General features: G+C 41.5%; 4 protein-coding genes across 4 annotated transcripts; 2 read left to right on the forward strand and 2 right to left on the reverse strand.

The window, feature by feature from the left end:
* On the reverse strand, positions 1-1,377 carry LOC125893524 (trypsin-2). The gene is made up of 6 exons (XM_049584244.1): positions 1,308-1,377; positions 1,060-1,210; positions 715-965; positions 483-619; positions 277-378; positions 1-168 (listed from the first exon to the last, which is right to left on the reverse strand). The coding sequence occupies exons 1-6, from the start codon at positions 1,345-1,347 to the stop codon at positions 121-123; spliced, it is 729 nt and encodes a 242-aa protein (XP_049440201.1). The 5' UTR covers positions 1,348-1,377; the 3' UTR covers positions 1-120.
* A 1,889-nt stretch (positions 1,378-3,266) lies between these two features.
* On the forward strand, positions 3,267-4,707 carry LOC125893522 (trypsin-1-like). Its single transcript, XM_049584242.1, has 6 exons — positions 3,267-3,413; positions 3,514-3,664; positions 3,765-4,015; positions 4,122-4,258; positions 4,360-4,461; positions 4,563-4,707. The coding sequence occupies exons 1-6, from the start codon at positions 3,374-3,376 to the stop codon at positions 4,608-4,610; spliced, it is 729 nt and encodes a 242-aa protein (XP_049440199.1). The 5' UTR covers positions 3,267-3,373; the 3' UTR covers positions 4,611-4,707.
* A 4,370-nt stretch (positions 4,708-9,077) lies between these two features.
* LOC125893520 (trypsin-1-like) lies at positions 9,078-12,145 on the forward strand. Its single transcript, XM_049584239.1, has 6 exons — positions 9,078-9,127; positions 9,431-9,581; positions 11,205-11,455; positions 11,542-11,678; positions 11,795-11,896; positions 11,995-12,145. Exons 1-6 carry the CDS (start codon positions 9,088-9,090, stop codon positions 12,040-12,042), a joined length of 729 nt encoding a protein of 242 aa, XP_049440196.1. The 5' UTR covers positions 9,078-9,087; the 3' UTR covers positions 12,043-12,145.
* A 7,867-nt stretch (positions 12,146-20,012) lies between these two features.
* On the reverse strand, positions 20,013-23,200 carry LOC125893519 (trypsin-2-like). Its single transcript, XM_049584238.1, has 5 exons — positions 23,134-23,200; positions 22,890-23,043; positions 22,541-22,800; positions 20,515-20,651; positions 20,013-20,399 (listed from the first exon to the last, which is right to left on the reverse strand). Exons 1-5 carry the CDS (start codon positions 23,171-23,173, stop codon positions 20,247-20,249), a joined length of 744 nt encoding a protein of 247 aa, XP_049440195.1. The 5' UTR covers positions 23,174-23,200; the 3' UTR covers positions 20,013-20,246.
* Positions 23,201-24,787: the final 1,587 nt, after the last annotated feature.

Raw genomic sequence — 24,787 nt, forward strand, 5'->3', positions numbered from 1 at the left:
TTTAAAAGTCAAGATGTAAGACTTTATTGACTCAAATGTAAAACAGTGCCACTGTTAAAAACTCTACAACAAATAATGATAGAAAGGCAGCACAGTACGATGGCGATCGCAAGATCAGACTTAATACTTGGCCATGGTGCGCTCCAGCCAGTCGTTGAAGAGGCAGACCTGTGAATGGAGACAGAATGAGTATGGTTAATTATAACTGGTCACACATGTGGAATTACATTGTCAAATAGCTTTATTATGTATTATAAAGAGATATTTTAGGGTTACCTTGGCGTAGACACCAGGGTGGTCCTTCTCAGCACATCCGTAGCCCCAGGACACAACACCCTGCAGCTCACCGTTGCACACGACGGGGCCACCAGAGTCACCCTGAGAACACAGAGTGTATATGTGAAGAAAATTCCCAATGTTTTGGATTTGCAAATGAGACTGATCTGGAGCAAGAGCCTCTGTAGAGTCCTTTTGTAACGTACCTGGCAAGAGTCCTTGCCTCCCTCCAGGTATCCAGCGCAGAACATGGCATCAGTGATCATGCCAGGGTAGGAGTTATCACAGTCCTCGAAGGACAGGATGGGGATGTCCAGGCACTGCAGCTTGTTCTTGTCAGCAGCTACGATGTGTAAAACAAAAGAGTTAGAATAACACAAATGTAAATGTTGCTCATAAACACTGTGTAAGTGCTTGCTAAATTCAGGTGCTACTCACTGGAGCTCATGGTGTTGCCCCAGCCGGAGACTTTGCACATGGTGCCAGCAGGAGCACAGCTGGTGGGCAGAGCCACAGGCTGCACGTACTGGTTGAGGGTGGCGGGCTCGCTCAGCTTGATCAGCATGATGTCATTGTTGATGTTGTAGGAGCTGTACTCAGGGTGGCGGATGACACGGGAGGACCTGATGAACTGCTCTTTGCCCTCGGTGACTCTGAGGTTGTGCTCTCCAAGACGCACCTCCACACGGCTGGAGAGGAGACAGAGGATTAGTGGCAGCTGAGTTTCATGATGCCTTTTAAAAGCAGATAATACTGGTCTTTATAATAAGGCATGTGACGTACGACTTGTAGCAGTGAGCAGCAGACACCACCCAGTTCTCGTTGACCAGGGAGCCACCACAGAAGTGGTAGCCAGAGTTCAGAGACACCTGATGGGGCTGGGAGTAGGGCTTGCACTCATACCCTCCGACGATCTTGTCGTCCTCCGTGGCAACTGAAAACACACGGGAGGTCAAATAGTCAGCAATAAGTGACCATTTTTTTAATTCAGTGATTAGAACTAATGAACACAAGCAGAAAGACATTCTTACAAGCAGCTCCGATGAGCAGAACGAAGACCAGAGACCTCATGGTTGCTGTGTGATCCTGTCGATGAGAGACTTCACCTGGAGCCCTGGTTTATATGGAACGGACCTGCTAATCTTTACCTGATGAACACACCCCCTAGGTTACTTTTGACCAATCAGGACCCTGGAAAAAGTTTTTCAGGGAATTGGAAAAGCAAATATTGTGTGGCTGTGGGGTGGTTAGTGCAAGCATACAGCATGGGGGGAGAATTGTTCTTGTAAATCTCCCAAGAAGCATGTTAAATGCCATTCACAATGGAGGGACACTGGGGAAACAAGCATTTAAAAAACTTAGTGTAGCAAATGTGTGCATTTTTCATGAAAAAGCCTTATTCATATGACATACACCTGCATGTCCGTTAAATAAGTGGTTCCCAACTGGTCCAGATTTCTCTTAGTCATTAGTTTAAGGTCCATGCAGTTTAATATATTCAGTGTCATACTTGCGTTTTGCCGTGTCGTTGAGCTAGCTTGCTGTTGATGTTAAGTTACTGTCTCTTGGTCACTCACTCCACAGCAGGAAACGGCACCTCTGTGCCAGAAATAAAGTGTGTTTTTTACAAAGCTGACACATTCACAAGTCAATTGCTGGCCATTCAGAATGGATCCGCTACCCACTTTTGAGCCACAACCCACTAGTTTGGAACCACTGCTTTCAATTACTATTCAGTAAAACTACACTTTCTCTTGGTATCTGCATTAACTAGTTTCCATGATGCATTTCTATAATCTAAACATTCCATGTGACATTTTTGCAGAGTACTCTATGCGTGGAATAACATCTGTACATATGTTTAGCACAGGAATCATTTTGTGATCATTAACCTTGTGATGGATGGATTGTTGCTGAGAGGACATGGTTACAGCACTGCAGATGGCCTGATTCACAACCACAGTTGGCAAAGCAGAGAACATGTCTTTAGATAGAACGTGAGTTGATTCAGTGAAGTGAGAAGAGACAAACAGCTCCAAGAAACAAAATTACTTACTCGAACAATTACTGTATGAAATCACCGGCAGGGACACTTCTGAGTGAATAGATTGTAAATGGGACTGCATTTTTGTGTTTGAGTGTCTTAAAAGTAATCAGATGGTGTTTTTTAAACATTGTTACAGTAAAAATGGAGTGAGAATTAAAATCAATACAAAGAATTATAACTGACTGTGTAATAAAGAAAGAATCTGCACAGTCGCGCAGTCAGTTATCCTGATATCTGGGGTAAAATTCAGTGCAGCTCTGCTGTTCGGTGAGGTTTGAGTCAACCTGAGGTACATTCAACTGTTTAGACATTACAGAGGAGCAGCTGCAATTTCACATGATAAATATGCATGAATCACATGAATATTTGTGGGAGATTAAGAAGAGCAGGTGCAGTCTGAAGATTCAAAATCCACAGAAGGATTTAGAGGGATTTAGAATCCACTACGTACAGTGTTTTCTTAGTGAACGGTGGCATTTGTGATAGGATTTTTCCTCACATTTAGAGAGGTGCTTAAACGACACTGTCTCAGTTATATTTTTAACCACACAGACGTCATTAGCAGTGACTGTGAAATGTCAAAAAGCAATCAAATAGGTTGTCAAACAGCAATTAGTAATGAGCAATGGGCTATGGTTTTCTTTTTTCTGTACTGTAATTACTCTGAGTTAAAGATAAAAATGAATGGAATTAATTTCATTATAAAATATACACCCAGTGAGTTTTGGTTATTATGTTCGGCTTGTTCTAGGTAAAGTGTTATGTACTGCTGATTATATCTTGGCTGCCTGCTCTGGTGCTGATCAGTGTCGGCCTTGACTAAAGGCTCTGTGTGAACAATCCAGCTGCTTCAGCCATATTGAATTGATTATTATTTGACCACAGGCCTGCGAGACCTCGACTTATGGGTCACTCACCTGAAATGAACCGCCTACATCTGGTAGTCTGTATCAAGTTTTTTTTTTGATTGGCATTTATCGGACCAATCAGGCAGCTTGGAGTAGATATAAAAAGCGGATTCAGGTGAGTGGACAGTATCACACTGCAGCCATGAAGTCCCTGATCTTCGTTCTGCTCATCGGAGCCGCCTGTGAGTATGATGGAGTACTTCATGCACGGCGCACTTTGGTATACCTGCTATACTGCAGCAAACTAATAACTCTATCTGGCTGTTTTACATTTGTTTTCAGTTGCCACTGAGGACGACAAGATCGTCGGAGGGTATGAGTGCACTCCTCACTCCCAGGCCCATCAGGTGTCTCTGAACTCTGGTTACCACTTCTGTGGCGGCTCCCTGGTCAACGAGAACTGGGTTGTGTCCGCTGCTCACTGCTCCAAGTCGTAAGCACACTCTAGATATTTTTAGTGCATTTATCTGATGCAAGACAAAAAAAAAACAAGAATCCATTTATTATCATCCACCATGTTTTATCTATTTCAGTCGCATTGAGGTGCGTTTGGGAGAGCACCACATCAGGAACACCGAGGGCACCGAGCAGTTCATCAAAGCTTCCCTTGTCATCGAGCACCCCGACTTCAGCCGCTACACCCTTCAGAATGATGTCATGCTCCTCAAACTGAGCACGCCTGCCACCCTCAACAGTTACGTGTGGCCTGTGGCTCTGCCCACCAGCTGTGCTCCCGCTGGCACCATGTGCAAAGTCTCCGGCTGGGGCAACACCATGAGCTCCAGTGAGTAAAAACACTCTGTGTCTAAACGCACATATGAAAAGACGTTGCCTGCTATCTCTAACAATCCATCCCCACTGCACTCTTCCTTTTTGCTGTGTTGCTGCAGCCGCTGACAGCGACAGGCTGCAGTGTCTGGACATCCCCATCCTGTCTGATGAGGATTGTGAACGCTCCTACCCTGGCATGATTGACTACACCATGTTCTGTGCCGGATACCTGGAGGGCGGCAAGGACTCCTGCCAGGTGTGTATCTCTGATTTTCCACCACTGAGTTTACAGATTGAGCGCCATTTTTTCACTTCTCTGTGAACATTGTGAACATAATACTTCTCTCTCTGTCTCAGGGTGACTCTGGTGGCCCCGTTGTGTGCAACGGTGAGCTGCAGGGCGTTGTGTCCTGGGGCTACGGATGTGCTGAGAAGAACTACCCTGGTGTCTACTCCAAGGTAACATTTCACTGCAACAACTAAAAATATAACCATCACCCACTTTAATGTGTGTTGTGATACACTGCAGCAAACTTACTTATATCTGTCTTCATTTTCAGGTGTGTGTGCAGACTGACTGGCTGCTTGAGACAATGGCCAGCTATTAACTCCACACCCAGCCTCCACATCAGACACACATTGGCTGTCTGAATAGCATCTTGTCTTTGCTGGAGTCAAATGAAAGAAATAAAGTGTCTTAAATTACTCGTTGGGTCTTCTGTGCAATTATTGTGTTCTTTCTATTAGAAGGTATTCGTGCAATTAATGCAATTATTAACACAATAAATGACAATCTATGGAGTTTTCAGCAGGTTACAGAGGTCAGAATTTCCTCTTAAATGAACAGGGAAGTAAATAAATAAAGAAATAAAAAAATTTAAAATGTATCCACTGGTCATGGGCTGATATTACTGACACATACATATTCCTATAAACACTATTTATTATATTCTAAATTAATCATCACTTCACCATCTCATGTATCGGCATATGAACAAATACTTTTTTCACCAACAGAACAGTGGTGCCATTTAATATTATAAATGTGAGACCATCAGTACTAGTAAAATATGAATTTGGTTTTTTCCACTCGAGTAAACTTTATATGCCCAACATGGACCCAGAGAAAAAACAAATTAACTGTATTCTAAATTATATCTGTCCTGTGAAACAACATGCCTGAGGTCCTCAGGCTGGCAGAGTCCACATCATCTTTAAGTCACTTTTCAAAACACATTTGTGTCATTAGGCGTTTCTATAATAAGTTTTCATGTTAACTTGTTTTGTCATTTTTTGCCTTGTGTCTTATTTCCAATATTTATTCACTTTGTAATGTGCTGTTGGCATGAGTCTGTGTCACCTCTCTTTCTCCCTACTGCTTTATATTTATACATACACTACAAGATATCACATTATCTTGTTGCAAAATGTTTCCACCAGTGGAGGAATGTAACTAAGTATGTTTACTCCAGTACTATACTAAAGTACAATGGTGATGTACTCAAGTGCTTTTCCATTCATGCTACGAATGCACTGCCTTTTATTTTGTAATGTTGGTCAAATTTAAACAATATTATATGAACATTATAAACAGAAATGTTCAGAGAAGTTTTGTGTAAAACAAAATTAAGCGTACTTTGTCACTCTTAACCAGCATTTCTATCGATTGGTGGCGTATGTGAAACACTATTTCATTTTTATGTGGAGCATAAAAATGACAAATAAATTAATCAGAATCTGACCCTGACTGGAGCACAGAGGTCTGTCAGTGCTCAGCTGAGCTGTGGTATCTTGCCTCTGGCAGTGGAAACTGGACGCTCCCTCTCAATTCCAGAAGGAACTAGAAAGTGTCACCTGTGTGATGTGGGAGAGGTTGAAAATGAAATCAACGTTTTGCTCTGTTGTCCTTTACCATAGCGATTGTAGTTTGAGGCTTTTCCCTAGAATGTCTGCAGCATGAAGGTAGACTTCAGTACCTGTTTACAGAGTGTTTCACCTATAGCTCAGCTTGTGTTTAAGGCACCAGCAGTGTAGGAGGGCGCTTTATGTTTGATGAGTTGCAGACACAGACGGTGCCTCAGATGTGCCTGAGTTATGTTGTGCAGCAGTGATGTCTGAGGAGCAGGATTGTGTTCTTACCTGCTTTGACTTTGTTTGACATTGTTTGACATGCACCGAGGTGGATTATATTCTTTTGTTGCTGCTCTTGTTTTTGTTGTTTGTTGTGTCTTGTAAGCCCATGCTGGCTGGGACGACACTTGGAAATATAAATTACCTTACCTTGATGCCTGTATTTCATTGCATTGCAAAGACAAGTATTCTGCTTTTTTAGTCAGTGGAAGTGGCTCATGATCTTCCCCCACACCCACTACTTACCCCCACTGGACTTAAATGAATAGTCAATAGAGACTCAGGGACTTTTTACTTTATTTACTTCCATTGGCACCTTATTTATTGTTGGATGGGGATAGTTGCATATAAAAACAGTTAACCTAAGAATTACAATGCATTATGAAATAGTAAAGGCCATGTGTACCCACACAGGTGTTTTCAGTTATGTGGCTGATTAGCCATATCCAGGCTGAAGTTGTGTAAAGCTGTGCTTTGGGTTACATGAGGTCACCATGTGCTAACAAAAAGGATAAAACTGTAACTTGTCCTACAAGAAAACCAACTTGTGTACAAAAGGCTATCATTGTTTGGGACCTCCGGGGTTCCGTAGTTCAGTACTCTGAAATGTACCTTTTTTATTTTGAAACTTTAAGTTAATTTTTTGTGGTAACACTCAACTACTTTTACTCAAGTACAATTTTGAGAAGAAAGATCCAGCTCACTGCTCCCGCTCAGCATCACAATTTGTTTGTCATACTAATGTTTCAGTCCCTCTGGACTAGAGCGAGGCAACCTGTGGCTCTTTGGCTCTTTAGCTCTTCTCCAGTGGCTCCCTGTGGCTTTGACAAAAAAATATATATGACAATGAATATTTTTTTTTTACATTTTAATTTTTATTTATTATAGTTTTTAAGTGATATTTCGTCAACTAAAATGTGCGTCCTACGCTCATGGTGCAGTACATTTTCCTCTAATTTGTTTGCTTTCACCACCAATGCTGCAAAGTACTAAATAATCAAGTAGTCCCCTGCAGAACAGCCACCTTCTGCAAAACACATTAATTAATGCTCATGTAGATCAGTAGGCTAATTTAGACCGAATAGGGTGTGTTACCTTCATTATAAGGCTTAATTATGAGGCTTCACGTGGATTTTGGGGGTGTATGCTGTACCAAAAAAAATGGCTCTTCTCATAGTAAAGGCTGCTGACCCCTGCTCCTAACCGTCATCAGGAGTACTTTAAATACTTTTAAGTTAATTTTTCCCTGATTTTCTTTTTAAATTAAATGTTTTTTATTTATCTATTCTGTCAAATCTGAACAAACCGACAGTACTGTTATTGGAACTCAACATATCCCACATTGTTACAGTTCAACAGACATGTTACAATCAAAAAAGCCTGCCCATGACCTCTTAAAGCTTTCAAATTAATTGCTGACCCTTGCAAACGTGTTCGTATGAAACAGTTTCTAACATAGATTCATTCCATATTTCAAAATCTGGAGGTGATGTACTCTTCCAGAATTTGAGGATCACTTGAGCAGCTGTGTCGACCCCTACATTTATCACAATAAGGTCATATTTTTAAAAATATTCAGTAATTCTGTTTGGTCCCCCATAAGACTTCCCTATGTGGTCCACAACTTTTTCCCAAAATGAGTTAACCAGTTTCCCAGATTGCGTGTAGAGTTCCTACATTTCCTGTCTGACACTTCCAACATAAAGTGTGAGCCAGCAGAAGTAAAGTGGAACCTATGACTTACTTTATACTGAGTAAATTTCCCCCTTGCCTCCTTTATATATTTCCCAGTTTTCAATAGTATTTTCAACCATTCAATTTTTCCCTTTGCCACTTTTTTGCAGAACTTATGACAAAGTATTTTTTAAATTGTAGTATATAAACGTGGCCTTTCAAAAAATATTACAAAGATCATCATTTGTTTTCCAAGGCAGCCTTACCCCTCATATCTGGGTTTAATCTTCAGGTAACAGGTGCTGAGAAACACACAGCTGTGAGATACTGTGTTCGCATGTGTCTAAATATAGAGGTGACTTGTGTACCTGTGCACTCTGACCAGATAAACATGAGCCAGCTTTCAGGTGGTGGATTCAAACCTCTACCGAAATAAAATAATCCAGTAAAAATCCAGCGTTCAAATCTTTAAACTAAGTATGAGAATTACTCATTGTGAAAAATGGTCCCCTCGCAGACTCGCAGTTTAATCATTGAGGTTTTCATATAGAGATGAGCTGGACAACGTGCTTCTGACTCAAACTCCATACACTGCTTAATAGCCATAAATCATATTTGAGAGGAAGATCATTTATTTTGCTCCAAAACCATAATTATACTGAGTAACTCCAGCTGAAAGATTAACAAAGAGGATTGAAAAACACTTTTTCTCTGAAATGGAATTGAGTAATATGACGTATAAAAACTGTAGGACTATCACTGCTCCTCAAAACTGCACGTAAATACCGTGTACTTACTCCTAGGTATTAACTAGTATGGAAATGTTTAACCTCTCTGTCATTGTCAGGATTAAAGACACACCTAATATTAATAAAACAATCAATTGGGCTGTTAGTGTTGATTTTATAAGTCGTGTGGCCATAAAGGAACGTGAAGTAATGATTCACTTTAACACGACATTGTCTAGATATTGTGTTTTTAATTGTACTGTACTGAAGTGATAAACACATAATGCAGGAGCCAATATGATCCATAGTCTTAACTCTCCCTCATGGTTTTCCAAATTTGCTGACATGAAATCTATCCTTGCTTATCATGCTTTCAAGGAAAGGTGTTTTTTTTAATGTGTAATTCTGGAAATCGAACCCCAACATCCCACGATAGAGATTGGTCCCTCGCTGACCAATGAGGGCGGCCGGAGAGCAGGGCAGCTCTCCCGACTTCGGATATAAACCAGGGCTCCAGGCGAAGTCCTCTCATCGACACGATCACACAGCAACCATGAGGTCTCTGGTCTTCATTCTGCTCATCGGAGCTGCCTGTGAGTGTGAAGTTCTTATCGAGCAGATTGCCTTCCTGTCTGCTAACAGCCTGTTGGCCTTTATCCCAGAACTTTATCCAGAATAACAGCATCTCCCCACAGCGAGGGTTTTGAATTAGAGAGCAGCTGATTGATCTCCAAGCATCCTCAGTACTCAGACTAAAAATGCGCACTTTGGGGTTTGACTAAAAATACACAAAAGGACGTTCTGCATTCAAAGAGACGTCTGTGTTGTGTTGCTGCAACTTTTTGTCGAGTACTTAAAGCAAACAACTAACTTGTTGCTGACGTGTGTATTTTCAGTTGCCACCGAGGACGACAAGATCGTCGGAGGGTATGAGTGCACTCCTCACTCCAAGGCCCATCAGGTGTCCCTGAACTCCGGCTACCACTTCTGTGGCGGCTCCCTGGTCAGCGCAAACTGGGTTGTGTCTGCTGCTCACTGCTACAAGTCGTAAGCACACTCTTTGTGTTTTTCAGGGTTAAAGGTCTGATTTGATAATAAAAACCTTTATTTATAGAACCTTTTAAAACACACCTGCAATACAACAAGACGCATGTAAAACACAAGGAGAATGAAACAAACTAAAAAATGTCATAAAATGTCACCAAAGACCAGATAAGGACAAAACTAAAATCAAGATAATAAATGGGAGTTAAAATCAATAAGATAGCAATAAAATAGCTCAGATAAAATCAGAATAAGCTTTCCGATAGAGGTACGTTTTTAGGAAAGACGGTGACTCAGACAGCCTTACACCCTCAGGCAGGTTGTTCCAGAGCCTCGAGGCCCTGGTTGCAAAAGCTCTGTCCCCTTTAAGTAAGAGCCTGTTATCTGCAGCTCTTCATCTCACATCTCACATCTCACTGAGCCTGTTTCTGCATTCACTTTGCTCCTTGCCATATTATCAGACTAGCCTTTATTGAGGAAAAGCGACTAACAAAGTTCTGCTAATTCTGTATAACACATTTCATTTCCTGTAGATTCTTCACAATAAAAGTCTCCTGTTATTTTGTTACGTATAAGCTTTTATTGTGAAGCAGAAAAATAAGGAAATGTTGAGTTTTTGAGCAGCAACTTCACACAACTTTTAATATAATATACCATATTGAACTCCACATCACAGAGATTCAGTTAGAAGCTACAAAAGCACTGTGAGCTGAACACGCAGAGACTTTTAAAAACTCCTTTCTATCTGGTCTTCCGCAGACAGAGGTGAGTAGAGTCTTGCAACACACACGCTTGTTTTGGGGGGAGAAGTGGGGTCGTTGGGGGTTGGCTGTGGTTGGCGACAAGTCACCGCCACCCACTTGAGGGTGAGCGGCCTGGCTTTTGGGCCTACTCCAGAGAAGGTCCATCTCCGGAGCGGCTTGGCCTCTAAGCTGACAATGGCAGGGCCAAGAGTGTCAATGGAAAAAGGGTATTAGTCTTCAGCCTGGACCTCTGCACGAGGATCTCAAACTGTGCAAAAGTTCATAACAGATTAAAAGGTCAGAAATACCATCTGGAGCCAGGTCGAGAGAAGCAATGAATACAATTTTAAAGTCAATCTTACAACGGGCAGGGAGCCGATGTAAAGACGCTAAAAGCGGTGGCATGTGATCGTATGACAGGAATCCAAAAACCAAAATAATTTACTCACCTCAGGATTCATATTTGATGATAATTTCCGTGTTTTGTCACTAAATCTTTCCTAATACTTTTCTTTATGTTGAAATGCTGCATTACCACATCAACAGTCAGTACAAGCAGTGAAAAACAGAAAGTAGTAAGAAATAATCTTTTATCACAAATATAATCTTGCAGCTGTGTTTTCATTAACATCGACTCATCCAATCTTTTTCTTCCTATTTCCAAGGGATGGCTATGAAAAAAGAGATATAACATATCTAAACACAACCAAAAAATAAAAAATAAAATAAATCAAAATGCCTCTATATAGCAGTTTGGCTTCTCGCAATTGCACACGTAACATGAGATATTTGGACACGCAGGTCAGGTCTTAGAGGTTTGACATATTGCACCCATTTTTCCCTAGTGTTGCATGAAAATACCCTGTTTGACGCTTGTTTTCAGCCGTGTTGAGGTGCGTCTCGGAGAGCACAACATCAAGGTCATCGAGGGCAACGAGCAGTTCATCAGCTCCTCCCGCGTCATCCGCCACCCCAACTACACCTCTTACAACATCAACAATGACATCATGCTGATCAAGCTGAGCGAGCCCGCCACCCTCAACAAGTATGTCCAGCCCGTGGCTCTGCCCACCAGCTGTGCTCCTGCTGGCACCATGTGCACCGTCTCCGGCTGGGGCAACACCATGAGCTCCAGTGAGTGATAACTCCTGCATTGTGCTCTCAACATGGATGTTTTGCTACAGTGCAGCTTCAGTTTATCTTTCTCTTTTGATCCCCAGCTGCTGACAGGAACAAGCTGCAGTGCCTGAACATCCCCATCCTGTCCAAGGAGGACTGTGATAACTCCTACCCTGGCATGATCACCAACGCCATGTTCTGCGCTGGATACCTTGAGGGCGGCAAGGACTCTTGCCAGGTATGTAATTCGATGTTCACGCAGGGATACAGCAGTAACTCTATGAAATGGCTTTGCTTGTTGGCTTTTGTGAAACTTTTCTAAGTCATTTCACACTCCACACTGTCTGCTCACAGGGTGACTCTGGTGGCCCCGTCGTGTGCAACGGTGAGCTGCAGGGTGTTGTGTCCTGGGGCTACGGATGTGCTGAGAAGGACCACCCTGGTGTCTACGCCAAGGTAACTTACAAAAAAATGGAAATTTAATCAACACACTGTGTCCAGTTTATTCTGCAATGCAATTCTGATTCACTGACTCTGGTTTTCTTCATTCACAGGTCTGCATCTTCAACGACTGGCTGGAGCGCACCATGGCCACGTACTAAGTGATCTGAACGAGCATGTTCAGTCAAACAGCTCAACATCATTTGCTGTTTATGTTCCATCTTTTGAACTGAACATTATGACAAATAAACAGTTTCAAGCAAATCATTTGGGTCATGAGAAATACTTAAAAAAAGAAAACAGATTCCAAGGTACAGTTCAGAAAGATGGCTCTTATGTTATTAAGTCTTTATTATGCCATTATTGCATTAGGTGTGAAACCACGTGATGAATAAAGCCTCCTAATAGTAGCTGCTGTAGTTATACATGTACATGGGATTCAGTTAGCATTATGTGATGCTTAAAGGTTTCCTTACATTATGTGTTATGCTTTGATCATTATCAGTTTGTCTGAGCATACGCAGATATCTGTTTATTGAGATTGCAGTTTACATCACAGTAATGGCTTAAAGGTCCAGTGTGTGGGATTTAATGGCATCTATTGGAAATTTCCCCTGTGTGTCAACATGTGGGAGGACTACAGTGGTCTACACAAAAACACAAATGGCCCTTCATAGTGAGCAGGTATAGCTGCAGTTGGAGCAGCTTTGTGACCCGCCCACCATACCTGAATGATCAATCCCCTTTGCTCTTTTGTCTGGAAGCAGAACACATGACGGAAATGCTAAGATGACAGTCAGCTAGCTGTAGTTGTAATGGAGCTGAATTTTATAACGTTACCTTTGTTAAATGTTGCTGTTGTTTGTGGCTTCATATGAGTAGAGGAAAAAGTCAGCTAGCTGCTAGGCTAATTTACACACTGTAAAATGCCATAGGCTTGTGCTAAAGATATTAGCATGTTGTATTTGTGGGGAAAATGTGTCCAGATAAAGACAAGTGCTTTGTCTGTGAATGCTGTGAGTTATAGTGAAGCTGATTTGTGTGCTTATGTTTGAAATTGTCTCTATGAAGCCATGTTTAATGTGTGCTTTGAGTCAACTAAATTTTACAGCATCTCACAAAAACCCCCAACTACTGGTTTGGAGGTGTAACTGCAGAGTGACACAGACACACCACCACACAAGTATGAATGCTCACAACGATGTAGGCCATGTGCGTAGGCTACGGCGTAGGCTCTGCTCGGAGCTGACAGACAAGTATAAATCCCGCTTAAGGCTAAGGGTTACATGTCATCTCAGTGACTCTCGTCTTCATGTATAATGAATAATATAATACAAAAGAGTTTTAATTGCTACATTTAGACTCAGTCTAGACGAGGTCCCGCTCCGTATGTCGATTTAAACTACCCATTTTAAGACAACAAAAACAAAGCAGTTCTTATTTTCATGTGATTATATACTAATGAAAACATTAGTATAGTTATGAACATTATATTCAATTTCTGCCAATATATATAATAAATCCCTCACACTGGACCTTTAAAATAAAAACTTGATTCAGCAAGTTTTGTTCTTTTTTTGTCTTTTTTTTTTGAAGACATTAAATACCAAGCTACTTTACCAACAGGTAAAAAACAAACAAAAGGAAAGCTCATATTAAATGGGTGTCACATCCACTGTGTACTATTGAATGACTCAGCAAATGTCAATGTGTTTTTCTACTTTCGTGACATAATTGCAATCGCTGTTCCCTCAGATCTTCCTCCTGTTCTTACTCTAAAATGTTGCATTTAATTTGAGGTATTTTAAGACATTCACATTTTATGTGGATTACATTGATGGGAGCTTGAATCAAAATTGTTGTGTTCTTTTTGCATGATGTCAAAACAATAGCAACACTTGTAGTACATAGAACAACTGTATTTCAAGACCAACAAGTTATTTTATATAGTACAAGTGCTGCTGGAGTTTTGACCTGTTTCTCCTAAAAGGTAAGTTAATGTACCACCTAATGGGTTTCCTAATACTAAGTAACCTTGCTCTGGTTCTGGGGTCTTCTTGTGTAAGGCGTAATATTCACTTTATTTTTGACATTCCTTCCACATTAAGATTTCACCACTGATTTAAAATGTTTTTAACCCTCTTTGATTTTAGTGGATTTATAATGCAGCTTGATGAACATGTGGACGGACTGCAGGTACTTCTGCATTATACAGCACTAAAAGTCTCCCGACTCATCACAGGAGGGATGTCTGCTGTGGTTGTTGCCAATTAATAATTCAAACCCCATTCCCCAGTATTTGCAGTATGAATACATTAATTATGAATGGATAAGGGACTTTAAATTTTTACATTTAGTCACTCAATTACTAATCTGTCTTCCTGCCGTATTCCATTTCATCACCTCGTCTCTTTGTGTATCTTGTTTCAGTGCGGTGATGATGATGATGAAGAGGGATAAGCCACACTCCTGTCTGTGGAGAAGAGATGGGGGATACTTCTGTGCAACTGCCCATCGATTGATTTCAGGCAGTCTATTGCCTGCTGCCAAGGTGTCAGGCAAGATGTGTGCCATCACTTTGGGCAGAGCTGTCAACAACTAACCTTCCATGGACAAAAGATGAGGCAATTATGGCAGGTATGACGTCTCTTTTCTTGTTGAAGAGTGAAAGTAAGTGCAGTGTTTTTGAGCATCATAAAGGTTACCTGGATTGTGACAATAGCTTAAGGTCCTTTTCTTTTCTTTTTTTTGGTGAGGTGATCAATCAGAAATATGTGACTTCAAGCTTGAGTTGCATCAGTTTCATGTTTTTCTGCTATAAGCCTTAAGTCAGGCACGTCCAAAGTCCAGCCCGGGGTCCCGCAGGATGGCAGCACTATGATGAAGTTTGTAGACATGCACTGAATACAAACTACATATGTGGAACTAATGCGTTTTCATAAACAGAGGGTAAACAAGCAAACAAACATTTACCCATCAAGCATTTCCTGCTAGGTAGCAGACATGGCCACTTTGAAGAAGTGTAGAGTCGACAGGGAGGGGCTGCAGCTTTCAGGAGCAGTGGAAGTTGATTATTTTTTTTACAGTAAGATGAAACAGTTGCATGTCTCGTATATGGGATGTTATTATCAACCCATGAGATGCAAGAAGCAGCTGGTTTCAGGGTTGTTGTTTTTTTTCACATCAGCTAATCTGGCCCCCATTCAAAAACACTTGGACACCCCTGCTCCCCCTTCAGTGACTTCAAGACCTTATTTTTCAAAAAGAAAAAGAGTACAATAGAGCACCATTTTTCTTTTAGAAACCTCACAGAATTAATCCCTTAGAAAAACAAACAAAAAACTCAAACAAACAAAAAAGTCCTGTTAAAAAAATTATAATAATAATAAATTTTATTTATATAGCACCTTTCAAAACACAGTAATAAAGTGCTGTACAATAAAACTAAACACAAGGAGAATAAAACAAATAAGGTCATAAAATGTCATCTAAGTAAAAGATGAAATTTAATAATACTAATAAAAATACACTACTACTACTACTTCTAATAATAATAATGATAATAATAATAATGATGATGATGATGATAATTTTTATACTGGATATTGCTCTAAAAAGATGCCTTTGATTCGAATGTCCTGCTTGGACTGAACCAGGATGATGACAGAGCATCTCCTGGAGGGGTCGAACCACATCTATACCAGCAGGGGTAGGAGTTAAGATCTTGCAGGCATAAGCTTTTGTTAGTATCCAAAAGCAAAATCGACTTCCAAGGAAATGACCTTTGATCTTTACACAGTGTTGGGGAAGTTGCTTTAAAAGCATAGCCTCGCAAGCTACCAATGACTTCACAGTCAAAGAAGTTGAACCACAGAGAAGATACCCGACAGAGGAACTTATTTTGGTTAACTAAAGCTATTTAGAAAAAGCAGTTCAAAATTGACAATGTACGTGTGATACAAAATTATAGCAAAATACAATTTAAAGCAGCTATGCGGAACTTTACGTTTTCGTTGATTATAGCGCCCCCTTTGGTCGAAGCGGTATGACCCACAGCCTGGTGTCGTAAAATCTCGACTGCAACCGGCAATTACCGCATGCATTTGTTTTGGAGAGCGAGAGGAAAATCATAAATGTTCTGGTGTAGCTCTGAATTTCTTATAAACTGAGGACAACTGCCTGCTGTATATTTGTGTTCATGGTCACAGTCACAGATAATTTTGTGGCGTTTGTTGTAAGATGTTGATCAAGATTTGTCTTTTAATTCTCATTTAAAGCAAACCTCACGGACTGCATTTTTTCATCTGCGTAATATTGCGAAAATTAGGCCTATCCTGACCCGAAAAGATGCAGAAAAATTGGTCCACGCTTTTGTTACCTCAAGGCTGGATTATTGTAACTCTCTATTATCAGGTAGCTCTAGTAAGTCCTTAAAAACTCTCCAGCTAATTCAGAATGCAGCAGCACGTGTACTAACAGGAACTAATAAACGCGATCATATCTCTCCTGTTTTAGCTTCTCTGCACTGGCTCCCTGTAAAATCCAGAATTGAATTTAAAATCCTACTGTTAACTTATAAAGCTCTAAATGGTCAAGCTCCGTCATATCTTAGAGCTCATAGTGCCATATTATCCCACCAGAACACTGCGCTCTGAGAACGCAGGGTTACTCGTGGTCCCTAAAGTCTCCAAAAGTAGATCAGGAGCCAGAGCCTTTAGCTATCAGGCTCCTCTCCTGTGGAATCATCTTCCTGTTACGGTCCGGGAGGCAGACACCGTCTCCACATTTAAGACTAGACTTAAGACTTTCCTCTTTGATAAAGCTTATAGTTAGGGCTGGCTCAGGCTTGCCCTGTACCAGCCCTTAGTTAGGCTGACTTAGGCCTAGTCTGCCGGAGGACCCCTCTATAATACACCGGGCCCCTTCTCTCCTTCTCTCTCTCTCTCTCTCTCTCGTATCCTATTACTGCATCTAGCTAACCCGGCCATTCTGGATGTCACTAACTCGGCTTCTTCTCCGGAGCCTTTGTGCTCCACTGTCTCTCAGATTAACTCATATCACAGCGGTGCCTGGACAGCGTGACATGTGTGGTTGTGCTGCTGCTGTGGTCCCGCCAGATGCCTCCTGCTGCTGCTGCCATCATTAGTCATTAGTCATACTTCTTCTGTTATTATACACATATGATTATTGTCACACATGTATACTGCCAGGTATTAATACATACTTTCAACATATTGTACCGCAGTAACCAGAACTATAACTATAATATTATTACTTCCATTAATGTTGTTGTAAGATACTGTCATTACCTGCATATCTCTCTCTCTCTCTCTCTCTCTCTCTCTCTCTCTCTCTCTCTCTCTCTCTGTGTCATATGGATTACTGTTAATTTATCATGTTGATCTGTTCTGTACGACATCTATAGCACGTCTGTCCGTCCTGGAAGAGGGATCCCTCCTCAGTTGCTCTTCCTGAGGTTTCTACCGTTTTTTTTCCCCCGTTAAAGGGGTTTTTTTGGGGAGTTTTTCCTTATCCGCTGTGAGGGTCTTAAGGACAGAGGGATGTCGTATGCTGTAAAGCCCTGTGAGGCAAATTGTGATTTGTGATATTGGGCTTTATAAATAAAATTGATTGATTGATTGATTGATGGTTACTAGACAAAAGCGGTTCACATCAGCTGACGTTACATTTAGCTTGCTTATAACTTCTATGTTGTCATATATTGAAGTGAAACAATGTCTAACAAGTTGCGGTATATTCTCTAAATAAAAACAAAAATTACATACCTGTCGATTAGGAAAAGGGCCAACTCGGGATCAGTTTTAAAACCTTTCAAATCTCTCAGCTCTCTCCACTTGGTGAATGCCCGACCGAGGTTTACACGCGTTTGGGCTCGAGCCCTGTCACTGTCCGTTTAGCCTTCTTCTGTTCTTCTGTTCTTTTTCTTTTAGATGGTGCTCCTTCTTTATCCGTCATGACATCGAAAGTACAACCAAGTCCTTATAGATACATCTGGTAAAACTGTTATGTGTTCAGCAATGCCTGTTGCGTACTGTTTACTCGAACAACACTCTCTGTAAACACAGCTCTTCTTCTTCTCTCAATTTATTGGCGGATCGCAAACAACTTCCAGGTGCATACCACCACCTACTGTACAAGACACTACTCCCTACTACATGTCATTTAGCCTGTTTCTTAAATCCTACCCGTAAACACAGCTCCTTCTTCTTCTGTGGTTTAATGGCTGCGGACCGCAGCAGGCGTGCAGACTTACTTCCGCCTCTGGGTGCCATATTCTGGTTTGCTGACTTCCGCTGTGTCCAACCCGACCGAGGCTACGCTAAATAGCCATATAGAGAAAGGCTTTTTTGTCGCTGTTGGGTTCAAATAAAAATGCAGATCTTCAAGGGGGGAATGATACGAACTAGGGACAGTTTTATAAATGATAAAAAGTCCTGCACAGCTGCTTTAAAAAGTCACATTGTAGCAAAAACTCCACTCAATTGAGTTTATCGCAAAAATATTCCCACTTGATCTCAGGCCATAAACCAAAAAACAAAAGCACTATTTACGATCCATTGTCCCGGTCACGGCTTTATCCTTTTAAATGTTATCACCCCTGACACTGGCTGCCAATCAGGACTTTTGATGTGTTACACAATTATAATTCCCATGCGTGAACGGTACCAATTTGGTTCCCCGTGAAGTTTTTTTTTTTTTTTTTAAATTAGATTAAATTAAACGACATTTTTTTATCTAGTTTCACCTCTCTATTATGAAATGGGTGTGCACAACATACTGATACAGTCAGTTAATCAGTCATTCATAACTTTTTGTACAGGCCCAGTTTAATATTTCAATAATAGCGTGTGGTTTTTACAAAATCCCACATTACACCATTTGAGAACCACTGACTTCGATAACTGCCTTCCAGAAACCAAAGTCCAAGTGGGGGTATAAAACAGTATGAGGCAACTTCTCTGAGGATTTGTTGATAAACAGCAATAATCAATACTTCAGAATAATTGACACCTAATGTATTCAAGTTTACCTCTATAGATTCTGCCTTCACAGAGGTCAGGATGAAAGAAAGGGGGCAGGGCTGGTCAAAGGAGGTTTAATTACACTAGAGAAGCAATGGTAAAATAAAAATTATGATAATGATAAAAACAATTAAAGTACTTTACCCCTTGAATCACTATCCAAATATGAATGTAGCTTGCAAGCAAATGCAAAATGCTGTTTTAACTGATTGCATCTAGCTCATTCTTCCCTAACACTGCCTTTACGACTTTAGCATCATTTCAGACTTTGTCCGTATGAAGGGAAATATTGTCAGGAGAAGTAGTGTGATGGGGAAAAAAATGATGGAAGAGCATGTGACTCATCTTCAGCCACATGACTTCTGCACCACAAAACTTTTTATAGATGATAAGGGAGACCTCCTGCCGAGGAAACAAACTGTTCTTTTCTCTGAGTTTCTCTGACACCACATTTTTTGCCACAGAGGAGACTCGAGACCAACTTCTCAGTTCTGAATGTAACCTCATTGAACAATTTTCAGAAGTCCTTTTCAGATTCTTGTCGCACACTGACATTGATAAATGGGGTGTTGCAACATCTGCGCCCTTCCTTTCCAGGTGAATAAAACCTTCTGCACTCAGGAGAAAGAAAATCAAAATGAGGGCGATATTCATGTGCTCCGAAACAACCCCTAAAAGACTGACAAAACCTTTTAAAACTGTTCATGTAGATTTATCAAGCTAAACACCAATGTTCTTAACTTGTTTATTAGATGCACAAGTAAGGAAACAAAGGTGAGAGCAACAGTTTGTGTGTCTTATTTCGATGGAAACCTCATGGAGTGATAGTTTGGGGATGTGGGCCAAAGAAAAACTCATTCACACACAATGGGTTGGATTTGCTCACAAGCTGATGCAATTTGGGGATATTTTTGCAGTGTTGTGACATTAGGTGTTATTGTGGGACCGTGGCTTCTATTTACTTTGCTGGAATGTCACCCCTGAATTAAAATAAAGTATTCAGAAAACAGTAACACAGTTTCCCAGGAGCATCTGCGCTGGGAGCAGATGCAGCACTACAGTATTGTCAACAATAATAAACACACTGATGCATCACAAAATGGTAGATTTTATTGATTGTGCCCTGACTAAACACATCTTACATCTCTCTTTCTCTCCCTCTCTCCCACTGTTTCTCCTTGTGGCTCTCGCTCGCTCAGCCGCTCTCCCGCTGCCTTTCTGTCTGACACTACCCACCACCGCCTCCTGTCTCTGTCTCCTTCAATTTCAATCTCCCTCTGCCTTCCCCTCTCTCACACTGCTCTGTGATGGGAGATCACAGCCTAGGTGTAACTGGAGAGAATATCGTTGATCCAAGGCAACAGAGAGCAGACTTTGGTGTAAACGCCCGGGTAGTTGGGCTGAGCACAGCCTTGTCCCCAAGAGACAATACCCTGCAGCTCCCCATTACACACCATCGGACCACCGGAGTCACCCTGAGCAGGGAGGAGAAGCAGAGTTTAGTCCTTTCATCATCTCATCCCAGTTAATATTTTACAGTCACAGATCGCCGAGCTTTATTTTATGTGATGTGTAATTGTGTGGAAATACCTGACAAGCATCCTTGCCTCCCTCCAGGTACCCAGCGCACACCATGCGGTCAGTGATCATGCCGGGGTAGGAGCCGTCGCACTCCTTGTGAGACAGGATGGGGACGTCCACACATTGAAGGTTGAACGGGTTGAACACTGCAAGTAAGAAAAACAGTAAGTTTAAGATAGCTGAGTCAATATTTTTAACAATATCAGACCTTTGTGGATATCTCTGAAATGCCAACTTTTGTGTAGCTAAGAAAAAAACAGCCATTGGTTTTAATTTATCTGCCACAACTGACCCCCACCCCCAAATAGTAACTGTCCAATAATAGCTTAGCAGCCACAGCAAGGTACGGCAAGCCTGTCAAGCTGGATTTTGGATCTTTAGCCACTGTTAGCATTAGCACTATATCCAGTATGTAGCCATCAGGTTGTGAGCATTAGTTAGCCACATTAGCTTAGCAACAGCTGATAGAGATCTGCCGTCAGTTGTCCCTCAGTGTCATCGACTAGAGACTGGACACTTGGATTTATAAATTACTGAAAAGTTTAAAATGGTAAATATTTTGCTGTTATTATCAGGGCTTGACATAGGGACACTCCTCAACCCCGCCCATACTGCATCCATTAACGTACTAACAGCAGAACGTTGCTAGTGGAAACGTTGGGTGTTGGGCAACTGCGTAGAGCAGTGGTTCCCAGCTGGTGGGTCGCGGGTCGACTCTGAATGGACAGCAAGTGACTCACAAATATGTCAAGTTTGTAAAAATCACACCTTATTTTTGAAGTACAGTGAATTTCTGATATAGGGGTTTTATTCTGAAGGGCTGTTTCCTGCTGTAGAGTGAGTGACTAATGGATAGCTACTGACAGAGACAGCAAACTAGCGCGTTGATCGAGGCTACAAAGGAGTGAAGTCAGGCGGCATCAGAGCCAAAGTAACACATTTTTCAAGGAATTTATGTAGAGCTGTTCATTTTTTATATCACTTATCACATAAAAACAACTCCGATAATCATGGAAATTCTGAATATCGTGGCCAGTAATTGGTCAGTCCCTGAGATGAGATTATTTTTTGGGGCTTTTTTTTCTTTAATGACAGTACAGTTTGAAGCGTCAAAGGGAAAGAGAGAGGGAGACAACATGCTGCAGACTAGAATTGAACCTCTAGATGTTGCTTTTGTGCATGGCCTACCTACTGCACCACTGGCTGCCCTCGTCATTAACATTTAAAAAGATTGTAAATCTTATTCAAGTATTTTTAAACAACAACAGTGTGGCTACTTAAAATGCTGAGTGGCTAGTAACTTTGGAAAACCACTAGCTTAAATGGCTGGCGAGCAAAAATGTTAACTTCAAGCCGTGGTTATCACTGTGAAATATGTGCTGGAGAGAATGGAAAACCTTCTGAAAGAGCAGGAGTATCTGAGGGGGGCGGGGCTTAGCAATTGGTCAATTAGTCAAATTATGTTTTCAGGTTAACTTTGGAGCTTCCTTTTTGAAGAAAACAAAATCCTGTCCTTGTATATATGTGAAGTTTTGCAGTCACAAAATATATTTCTAATACCTTTTACAGGGTTTCCTCTAAGATGAACTTTAGCCCTAAACCACCAGTATCTTTTTGCATCCTGTCTCTTGATTCATTAGTAGATGATGGTCTAAACAGCAGCTACAGTATTTAGATGTATGACGTCTGCTGTGTACAATAACACCTCTTCCTGCCTGGCTAATGTTTTATTTCATAAAGGTTTGATATTCTTTGTGATAGATGCTCCTAGTTTCTTTGTTCCAGGTGAGTTGGTCTGCTCTGTTTTGGTTTATGACAGCAGTCAAGATATTATTGCATATCAGTCCTCAATAGTTTATTAAAGGCTTTTGAAAAAGAAATGCGTTCAAATCTATGGAGGGCCATAAGTGTCATCATTTGTCACATTTTGTTTCCTCAAGTGATCTCAATAAAAACATCAAGAAACAACAGATTCACAACAGAGTCAGAAAAATGTCTTAATGACTCTTAACGTGAACATCAGGTGCTTCCTCACCTTGGTCAGTGTAGATGTTTCCCCATCCGGACACCGTGCACATGGTCCCGGGTGCAGCACAGGCAGTGGGCAGGGCGACGGGCTTGACGAAGTCGTTCAAGATGGCGGGGTGCGCCAGCTTCATCAGCATAATGTCGTAGTCAAGGGTCTGGTAGTCGTAGCTCTGGTGCCAGTAGATGGCATCAACTGGCATGTACTGCTCCGTGCCCCCGTTATTCCAGATGTGGTGTTCACCCAGGATGGCAATCAGTGAATAAGGGCTGTAGCAGAGACAAAGAACAAAATTATTATAGTTCTTTTAAACATACAGTTCGTACAGAAACATTGAACGCATTAATGTAATACAGACTTCTGCCAGCAGTGAGCAGCAGAGACAATCCACCGGTCGTTGATGAGAGAGCCACCGCAGAAGTGGTAGCCAATATTGAGAGACACCTGCCAGGGTTGAGAGTGATGTGCACACTCGTAGCCACCCACAATCCTGTCATCAGTGGGTGCTGCAGCTGTGGTATAAAAGAAACAGAGTCTTTATATTTGTCACAGTTACACTTCTCTTTCACTGTGAAAGTGTTCATACTGTAGACGTGCTTTACCTGCAGCGCCCAGGAGTGTGACAACAATCAGGCCAATCATCTTGTGGCTGACTCGAGCCTTCTCACAACCAGACTGGACATGAATGATCCATCAGTCATTGCATTTATACCTAAACTCCTCTGTGTCCTTCCATGCACCATCCCACTCCTCCCCCTCTCCACACCTCCACCCAACTCTGCCCACCCACTGTTGAATCTGTGCCCACTCCTCCCGCCCCGCTCCCTGCCCCTGAAAAATAACCTTATCTTCTTATGTGCCACGTCCATCCTTTCAGTTAATAAGTGAGCTGCGTCTTTCGGCCTTGGAGATTGTTTTCCGTACTCTGCTTTCGACGGATCATTTTCTGCACCTATCACCTAAATAAATGTGGCCGTGGGTGACACGTGTAACTTCCCTTCTCAGCAGACACCACAATAAGTTAATGTAACCACCTGTGTTATATATAGTTAACTTTTAAATGTTTACATTTCAATTACCCTCATTATTTACAGCAGTTTATGGCACCTTTTGCCATTTAATTATTAGTGGAGACACTCTACTCAGCTCTTCTCTGTTCCTGCAGTCTCTAAGTCAATAGCTATGAAAGCCTTAATGTTTAAAGCTCCCTGTGATAGAAATAATCTACCTGTGAATATTCCATCCATGTTCAAAAAATGTCTTTTTATTATAGTATCAGTGGCACCTGTCCATAGTAACACTTTTAACACTTCTGTGTTTTTTTTAACTTTATTACCTAATGCTAACACTGACATTACTTTTCAGCCCGATCTCACTCCCAGATACTAACGCTTCGTCACAGGCTCTCTCTTTAGCAGGGGGTGTTAGATCAACACGTTCTCACTCCGACCTCGTCACATATTGACGTTTGGTCATGGACTTTCCACGACCAGATACGATGTGCAAGGTACCCTGGGTGTGTTGGTTGTTAATGTTCTGGGACACCGTGTCAACGTCTGAGTGGCACATGCATTGTCTTCTTTCAAAATACACTTCTATTTTCACAAGAAATTTAATGTTTACATACAGTCTTTCAAAATAAAGGCACTACATTGGTACAACAGCGCAAATTAACTCTTTTTTTCCTTCAACAACCAACGCACGTGGTTAGGTTTAGGAAAAAAGAACAGGCTTTGGCTTTATAATCTGATGGGACGTGAACACCGCTCTCTTGGGTGAAAGTTAGTGTTTGTTGGACCCATCCACCACCCCTGCTGCCCACCCGACTTGGACTCTCTCTTGTTCCGCCATGTTTCCCCCTGATGCCACCAAGCGCCATTAGACTATAACGCCGACTGACTGCGTATTATGCTGTTGTGAAAGGTGGGCTTTTTTCGTCAGTGTCTGATGCTTCAAGTCACTGCCCAAGCGCTGGATTTTGACAACTAAACAAACTCCAGGCCCTCACTCGAGAGACACAAGTTCGTTTCTCATGTGAACCAAAAGTCAGTTGAGTTATTTTAATAACTATGTAGTGTGCTGGGGCGTCGGTGACTTAGTGGATAGAGCAGGCGCCCCATGTACAAGGCTGTTGCCGCAGCGGCCTGGGTTCGACTCCAGCCTGTGGCCCCTTGCTGCATGTCATTACCCCCCCCACACGCTTAACTGTCCTATCTATAAAGGCAAAAATGCCCCAGAAATATCTCCAAAAAAAAA

The sequence above is a fragment of the Epinephelus fuscoguttatus genome, linkage group LG8 (genome assembly GCF_011397635.1).
Source record: "Epinephelus fuscoguttatus linkage group LG8, E.fuscoguttatus.final_Chr_v1".
Taxonomy (NCBI): Eukaryota; Metazoa; Chordata; class Actinopteri; order Perciformes; family Serranidae; genus Epinephelus; species Epinephelus fuscoguttatus.

What these genes read in the sequence shown, in the direction of transcription:
- LOC125893519 (XM_049584238.1), bottom strand. Translation starts at nt 23,173, where the DNA reads ATGATTGGCCTGATTGTTGTCACACTCCTGGGCGCTGCAG. An exon ending in GCTGCTCACTGCTGGCAGAA is followed by an intron (nt 22,801 to 22,889) that starts GTCTGTATTACA and finishes TCTCTGCTACAG; the next exon opens with CCCTTATTCACTGATTGCCA. An exon ending in GAGGCAAGGATGCTTGTCAG is followed by an intron (nt 20,400 to 20,514) that starts GTATTTCCACAC and finishes CTCCCTGCTCAG; the next exon opens with GGTGACTCCGGTGGTCCGAT.
- LOC125893524 (XM_049584244.1), bottom strand. Translation starts at nt 1,347, where the DNA reads ATGAGGTCTCTGGTCTTCGTTCTGCTCATCGGAGCTGCTT. An exon ending in GAGGCAAGGACTCTTGCCAG is followed by an intron (nt 379 to 482) that starts GTACGTTACAAA and finishes CTGTGTTCTCAG; the next exon opens with GGTGACTCTGGTGGCCCCGT. An exon ending in ACCCTGGTGTCTACGCCAAG is followed by an intron (nt 169 to 276) that starts GTAACCCTAAAA and finishes CTCCATTCACAG; the next exon opens with GTCTGCCTCTTCAACGACTG.
- LOC125893520 (XM_049584239.1), top strand. Translation starts at nt 9,088, where the DNA reads ATGAGGTCTCTGGTCTTCATTCTGCTCATCGGAGCTGCCT. An exon ending in GCTGCTCACTGCTACAAGTC is followed by an intron (nt 9,582 to 11,204) that starts GTAAGCACACTC and finishes GCTTGTTTTCAG; the next exon opens with CCGTGTTGAGGTGCGTCTCG. An exon ending in ACCCTGGTGTCTACGCCAAG is followed by an intron (nt 11,897 to 11,994) that starts GTAACTTACAAA and finishes CTTCATTCACAG; the next exon opens with GTCTGCATCTTCAACGACTG.
- LOC125893522 (XM_049584242.1), top strand. Translation starts at nt 3,374, where the DNA reads ATGAAGTCCCTGATCTTCGTTCTGCTCATCGGAGCCGCCT. An exon ending in TCTGCTCATCGGAGCCGCCT is followed by an intron (nt 3,414 to 3,513) that starts GTGAGTATGATG and finishes ATTTGTTTTCAG; the next exon opens with TTGCCACTGAGGACGACAAG. An exon ending in GCTGCTCACTGCTCCAAGTC is followed by an intron (nt 3,665 to 3,764) that starts GTAAGCACACTC and finishes TATCTATTTCAG; the next exon opens with TCGCATTGAGGTGCGTTTGG.